The sequence below is a fragment of the Rhinopithecus bieti genome, unplaced genomic scaffold, assembly GCF_001698545.2.
Source record: "Rhinopithecus bieti isolate Rb0 unplaced genomic scaffold, ASM169854v2 scaffold_18921, whole genome shotgun sequence".
NCBI classification, from domain to species: Eukaryota; Metazoa; Chordata; class Mammalia; order Primates; family Cercopithecidae; genus Rhinopithecus; species Rhinopithecus bieti.
In genome coordinates, this window is record NW_016810178.1 from 1 (window position 1) to 7,815 (window position 7,815).

The 7,815-nt window shown below is 31.7% G+C and overlaps 1 protein-coding gene across 1 annotated transcript in view; it reads left to right on the plus strand.

The window, feature by feature from the left end:
- Nucleotides 1–5,835: 5,835 nt before the first annotated feature.
- The window catches only part of CSMD3 (CUB and Sushi multiple domains 3), a gene marked incomplete at its 5' end in the record, with an annotated part of 336,142 nt that continues 334,162 nt past the window's right edge, over nt 5,836–7,815 (plus strand). Inside the window, 1 exon segment of the mRNA XM_017891519.1 lies at nt 5,836–6,027. Within this exon segment, the coding sequence (XP_017747008.1) occupies nt 5,836–6,027 (192 nt within the window).

Below are 7,815 nucleotides of genomic sequence, written 5' to 3' on the forward strand. Positions count from 1 at the left end.
ACTTATTTTTTACATTTTACTTTCCAAATCAGAAGATTAAAAGGTTTTATAATTTTGCAATATTTTGGACATGGTAAGTTGAGGAACCTACTAGATATCTAAGTAAAGAAGTTAAATAGGCACTTGAAGAGAATGGTTAAGAGCTCAGAAAAAAGTTAAGTCTGGATATATAAATTTCAGGGGCATCAAGCTAAAAATAATACTTAAACTTGTGAAGTTATTTAGTGAGAAATTGTGGAAAGAAGGGACAAGAGCATTAAGGACTAATTCCTAAGGTGCTCCAGCCCTCAGTCATCAGGTTATCAAGTAACAAAAGCAAAAGATACCAAAAGAGAGCAGCAAATAAGCCAGAAAGAAAACCAGACTAGACCGATGAATTGGAGGCCAAAAAACAAAACAAAACAAAACAGCGCTTGAAGAAGGAAGGAATAGTCAGCTCTAATAAATGTTGCTGAAAGGTTTTGGAAGAAAGTGTAAAAGTTACCACTGGATTTGTCAGTCTGGATTTAAAAATAGTGGAATAGAGGAAAGACTGACAATAAAACTGGAGACAATTGTATAGAAACTTCTGTCAGAAGATATATCTAATAGATTTTCTATTAAAGAAAGAAGAGGAATGGGAAAGCAGCTGAAAGAGGATGGGGATATTATAAAGTTTCGTTTGTTTATTTAAGATGAAAGATATAAGCCACAATTACATGCTGTTGAGAATGATCCAGTATAGTACTGTACATGCAACTGAGAATGATCCAGTGTGCTAGTAATACAGAGGAGATGAAAAACATTTAGGAATGAAGTCCTTAACAGTGTTTAATACCAGCAACACAGGAACTAGGGTTGGCTTTTTATAGAACAAGGCCAACTTCTCCATTTTAAAAGATGGGGAAGCAAAATATGGATGTAAATACCAGTGAGGTGATCGATTTGATGGTGTTAAGAAGAGAATGCTTCTATCTATTGCTTTCCCTCTCAAAAAATTGTAAAGAAGGAAATAAAACAAAATAAGGGATGAGAAGGAGAAATAGTGAAAAAGCAGTTGGAGTGGAAATGTTCTTCATATTGTAGTTACTTTAAAATGTTATTTGGCATATATTTGGCATATACATGGCTAAACTTGGAGATGTATATGAATAAATTTTATTTCTATTATTTTTAATAACCACAAATATAACCTTGCGTCTTTCTTTTCTGCTTTCCATTATAATAAAAATGTAGGCAGCAACATATTTTTATGTGTAATAAAGGGATACAAATAGTTCAACATTTCTTGCCTTTCCATTTCAAATTGGTCTGATTGTTTTCAGTCAATTCTTTCATCAATAAACAGCTGTCAGAGTTCCACTAGTAGGATATGGCTTTATGTTATTTCTGGTAATGGGATAGGTTTGTGCTGAGACAACACACTGTAGTGATGAAGAGCCCTGCTGGTTGAGTTCAAATTCCAGGTCTGCTAAGAACATGCACTTAAGATCTCTGAGACTTTAAGATCTCATTTTGCCCATTTAAAAATGGGGATGACAATACCACTTTGTAAGGATTCTGTGTTTTAGCTTAAGAGTGTAAATTGAGCTGCTAGTCAAGTGCTTTGCACACTATATGCTCTAAATAGAGACAGTGATCACTGCTATGATCGTTATTTTGTTGGTCTCTGTTCTAAATTAATTGTCTTTTTTAAGTTTCTCTTTCTTAGATAGTCTTTATTCAATTTGATATATAATAATAGAACCCTACTTAGTAAAGCTGTAATGTTGATATCTGTGCAAATATTTTTAAAGAAATTAATACGTTTAAGATGTTATAAATGTGTAGGTTTTTGGACTACTTTAGTCAAAATAATAGGTGGATAATTGCTCGTCTGATTTTAAAATGACACTTAAAGATTAATAGCATGTTTCAGAGACTTCCACTTAAATAATCATACCTTGAGTTTTATGCTCTATTCAACACTTAAGCACATTTTATTACAAAGGCTTTATGACTTTTATTTAGAAAATGTCCCTTGGATATGGTGTTATATCTGCATTTGTACTTTAACTGTGCCTAAGTAATTGTACGATGTTGGGAAAGCACCTTAGCCTTTTTAAGCCTCAATTTTATCAATGGAAAAATATGGATAGTAATAGTTCTCAGATTTCTTGTGAATCGAGATGTAGTTCATAGTATGGTGTTTTAAATGTAGAAAGTGCTCAATAAGTATTACATATTAGCATTCTTAGCTATTCACGTACGCTTCTATTTATATACTTTTTCTGTGTGACTATTCTTTCTAATGAATGTTAAGCTACTTTAAGGAGTACAATCTACATCTGTGTAACAGACTAGCCACTGGATAATTCCTAGACTAACCAAAATGAAATTGGCCAGCCCTTTTGAGACGAAGAAAACAAGACAGGGAAGTATTCTTTTATTGACAGTTTCATGGGATTTTACAGGTCAAACACGAATTATATTTGAATGTTATAACATATAAGCCTATTATTCACTTTCAAGGATGTTCCTTTTATGATATTATTACAGGTGAGACAACAAAGTTAAGACCCTTTATCTTTGTTGGAATTTCTGCTTACTTTGCATATTTATGTTAGGGAAAAATTATGTCTCCTAATTTGAGACATAAATGGCAGACTTAAAATCTAATAAAACAAAGATACGGATATTCATTTCACCAAATAAATCTGAAGCAATTTGAAATAAAGACGTTTAGAAAATGAGTGAATTACCAACGGTTAATACATTGGCAGTCAGTATAGTATTTTCTGACATATACTTTTAAATTTTACATATTTAAAATAGTTGATAAATTAAAATACTTAATTGCCAAACAAGTCCTCATTCTATAAAAATATTCTGTATGTTGTTCCAGAACAGGAGGGGTTAAAGATGATCAAACCTTTACTTAAAATTTATATAAAAACAATAACAAAAATAAAATATAAATAAGGATTATGTATTTTGAGAATGATATGATTTCCAAAAAAAATGGATAAGTACATATAAAATACAGAATAATTAATGTATTTTAAAATGTTGTGGCGCATCAATAAAGTGTTTTTAATATTATATAATTGTTTTTATAATCATTCTAATTAAGTGAGATTATCTAACTTCTAATTCGAAAGGAAATATGGCATAGCTTCTTAAATTGTTATTTCCTTCACTGGCTACAGTTTCTATTTAATACAGATGAAGAATGATTGATGTTAAAATTATTATAATTTTGCCTACCTACAACACAGAGTATAAAGAGCATGAAAATCAAACTTTGAATAAGTAAAAAAAAAAAAAAAAAGACAATAGCATTTACATGAAGTAATTGTTCCTGTGTGTATTTAACTAACTGCTTTCAGAACTCAAGTAATTCCAAGAGGAAAAAACTTTATTTGGTCTTTCATTAAACCCCATCATTCTTTCTTGTTCTTTAAAGTCTTACTCCTAATTTGTTTGTTAATTGAAAGAAAAAGGAACTTGAGGGATTTACTCCCTCTTCTCCTTCAAGTCAACTAAGCCCAAAGGCAAATGTGTATTCTCACATATTGTATATTAGCTGTCAAATCAAAACCTTATTTTAGCTACTATATCCCACTTTAAATCTTTCAGCCCAGTAATTCTGACAGTAGCGTAAAAACACTGTTTTCCCATCATACTCAGCTTTTTTTCCTGTCATAGTCAGCTAAAATATGATGATATTGACTTCTTTCATTTCAATATGTTTTTCTAACATTGTTACACAAACATTTTATTTTGAGAATGTACATGTTAAACTGAAAGCTTCCTGTGTCCAGTACACTGGAAATCTCAAATAAAACAAGTATTTTTCATAATCTTTTATATTATTCCTGTTACTCAGTTTGAAAGCTATAGAACTTTTCACATTTATGTCACTTCTTTCTAATAAAAACATCCTGAATGTAAACCTTGTGTGTCAAACATCACTCTCCACTTATAAAACCAATCCACAGGTGATATGGTTTGGCTGTGTGCTACCACCCAAATCTCATCTCTAATTGTAATCCCCACGTGTCAGTGGAGGGGCTTGGTAGGAGGTGATTGAATCATGGGAGCGGACTTTCCCCTTACTCTTCTCTTGATAGTGAGTGTGTTCTCATGAGATCTGGTTCTTTGAAAGTGTGTGGCACTTTCCCCTTCACTCTGTCTCTCTCCTTCTCTGCCATGGTAAGATGTGCTTGCTTCCCCTTTGCCTTCTGCCATGATTGTAAGTTTCCTGAGTTTCCTAGCCATGCTTCCTACTAAACCTACAGAACTGTGAGTCAATTAAACCTCTCTTCTTCATAAATTACCCAGTCCCAGGTAGTTGTTTATAGCAGTGTGAAAACAGACTAATACAATAAGTCAATTTTAATTTGGTTGGAAACCATTCCAGAGCAAATCAAGAAAAATTTGATAGGTAAATTTCTCACACACACACACATAAAACATTTTTTACAAAAGATCTCTATCCATACTGGAAGACTATAATTGCTCAGATTCTTTGATGCATGATGCTCTGTTTAGTGCTCTGCTGAGAAAAACTGATGGATATTACAAAACAAATTCACTTATAAATTAAGTACAGTCAGACAATCATGGCTCACTGTAGCCTTGACCTCCTAGGCTTAAGCTATCCTCTCACCTCAGCCTCTCAAGTATTTGGGACTGCAGGCATCCGCCACCATGCTGGGCTAATTTTTTTTTTTTTTTTTTTTTTTTTTTTTTTGGATAGACAGAGTCTCACTTAGTTGCCCAGGCTGGTCTCAAACTCCTTGCATTTCGAAATCCTCTTGCCTTGATGTCCCAAAGTGCTGGGATTACAGGTGTGAATCACTACACTTGGCCTCTAATTTTAAAATGTTGTCACTTCAAGAATGTTACATAAAATAATTAAACAGTAGATCATATTTGGATATTGTATTGTTTTCACTCAGCCCAATTCCCTTGAAATACATCCAAGTCATATATATGAATCATTCTTTTTTATTACTGAGTAATATTCCATGGGATGGATTTACCATCGTTTAACCATTTACCTGTTGAATGACATTTGGGTTGTTCCTAGTTATTAGCAACCATGAATAAAGTTGTTATGAATATTTGTGTACAGGCTTTCATGTAAATATAAGTTTTATTTTCTTTTGGATAAATATTCAAGAGTGCAATTGTTGTGGTATATAGTAAGTGAATGATTAGTTTTGTAAGAAAGTGCCATAATCCTTTCCAGAGGGGTTGTACCACTTTACATTCCTACCAGCAATGCATGAATTATCCAGTTTTCTCCATAATCTCACGAGCATTTGTTGTTATCATATTTTTTTTTAAATTGAACCAATTTGAAATGTACATAGTAATATCTCATTGTGGTTTTAATTTGCATTTCCCTATTAGTGATGTTGAACATCTTTTCATGTGTTTTCTGATACTGTTTTCATTGAAATGTCTTTTGCTCATTTTGTAACTGGATGGATTGTTAATTTTCTTCTTCTCCTTTTTTTTTTGCTTTGAGTTTTGAGAGCTCTTTGTATATCCTAGCTACAAGTCTTCTGTGAATATGTTCCAAACAAGTGTATTTTCCCAGTATGAAGCTTTCTTTTTGTACTCTTCAGTGTCTTTTAAAACACATTTAATAATGTTGAGTAATCTAGTATTTGGCAACTAAAATACTATACCACTTCTTCAAATAAGTTAACACATAAATTATATAAAATATAGCAAAAGCATTTATTGTATAGCATTTAAAAATTGACCCAACAATTTTAAAAATTAATTTTCTAAAACACATGGATATATGAAATTGATTTTGGTAGTTATCAAAACTAAAATTTTGTCTCTGTCTTTTGATAGGTTCTGTTGCCACTGCGTGTCGTGACCCAGGGGTCCCCATGAATGGGACTCGAAATGGGGATGGAAGAGAACCTGGGGACACTGTCGTTTTTCAATGTGACCCAGGATATGAACTTCAAGGAGAGGAAAGAATAACCTGCATTCAGGTAGAAAATCGGTACTTCTGGCAGCCCAGCCCACCAGTCTGTATAGGTATGAATTAAAGAACAATTAAAATTTTATATAAACATAAAACAATGGTTAAAAACTGGTATTGATGCCTTAAGAACCATATTCTACAACAGATTCTATATGAGAGTCCAAGATTTCAGAGGATTATTAACCTCCCCAGAATGTACAAGATTGTAAAATGATTATTATTTTTCCAAGGGGTAAAGACTGATGATTTCATTAATTTTTTAATGATTCTAAGATCCTAAAACAGTTATGAATCAAAGCTCTTGAAAAATTCTATCATCCTTCATTTACTATTTAACCATAGTTTTCCATTGCTTTTAAATCTTAAAGAATGGATTCAGACTCTATGTTAAAATGAGTCATATTGATCTTGTCTCTAAAATGGTTATTTCATTTAAGAAACAAAATATTGTCAGAATCTATGTCAGAATTTCCAAGCTTTGTCTTTCCATTTAATTAATGTAATCCAAAAGAATATTGGTTTTTATTTGGAAGATCTAAGAAATTGTAGCAGCCTGGATCATACTTACAGCTATCTTTTGTCTCTGTACTCTGTTACTGAATCTCCAAGTCAGACTCTAGAAAATTAAAACACAAATTATTATTGGGTCTGAGAAAGACTTAGAGGAATGTCCCACTTTTGGAATAAAAATAGTTAGAAAATCTGCTACATAATTAAACTAGTTTAATCTTAAACATTTTTGTTCTGTTCAGGTGCTTTAGTATTTGTATCATCTTGAATTTACGACACATTTTGAACAAACTATGTTTTCTCTACTGAAAATTTTGTTTATTTACATACTCTCTCTTACTACACTGTAAGCAACTTGGGAGAAGATTCTATATCTTGTTCATCATTGTATTTCTTATTGCATTTGGTATATTCAAATGTATCATGTTTTAGAGAGAGAATCTTATTTTTGTTCACTTATACCTAACTCATAAACTTCACAGTGATTTATTTTGAAAGTCCCATGGAAATAGGAAAAGAGTGTTAGTTCTTCATTTAGAAGTGAACAAGCTCAATCAATTATTCAGATTTATTTTACCTCATCTTGTAACTCCCCACACAAAATTACAAAATCACCTTCATTGGTCATTAACTGTGTCTCAGGCACTGTTCTAAACAGTGGGAAATTAGCAATAGAACAAAACAGAAAAGTTCTCTGTTCCTATGAACTTACTTTCCAGTGAAATAAATAAATAAATAAATAAGTTTTACAACACATTTTCTCTAAAAAAGTTGGATTTGAAAGAAACACTAAAATCAGCAAACAACATACAAAGGCCCAAACCAGACAGACAGTTCTAGATTTCTGCTGTAAAAAATAAGACAACTGCCAAAGAAGTAAATTTATTAGAGACCCTTTTATAAAGTATGAAATAATGGCATCGCTTGAACAGTTCAGATTTAGCTATATCTCCCATTACACTATTTCTATTCACACCCATATTGTTTTTCATGTAACACTGCAAGATTCTGAATCAACAAATATCAATTAATTTACCTTTACTGTAAGTGCACTCATAGAATCTGATAAAAAAAAACTGTTAAGAAATGTCTGCAAAGAGATTAAAATAATGTATCATATTTGTTTCAAAATTTTCAAGTTTGTTTACTACTCAATTAACCAAAACATTTTCAACTAAATTAAAACTTCTTATTCTAATTAATCGGAATTTGACCACATAGCTCATGAAGAGAATATTTATGTAAAGAATAAATTATAAAACACCAAAATCTTACTGTAGAACTTCTTGCTTTATTGTGATTCTTAGATTTGACTAAAGGATGTTGCTTAT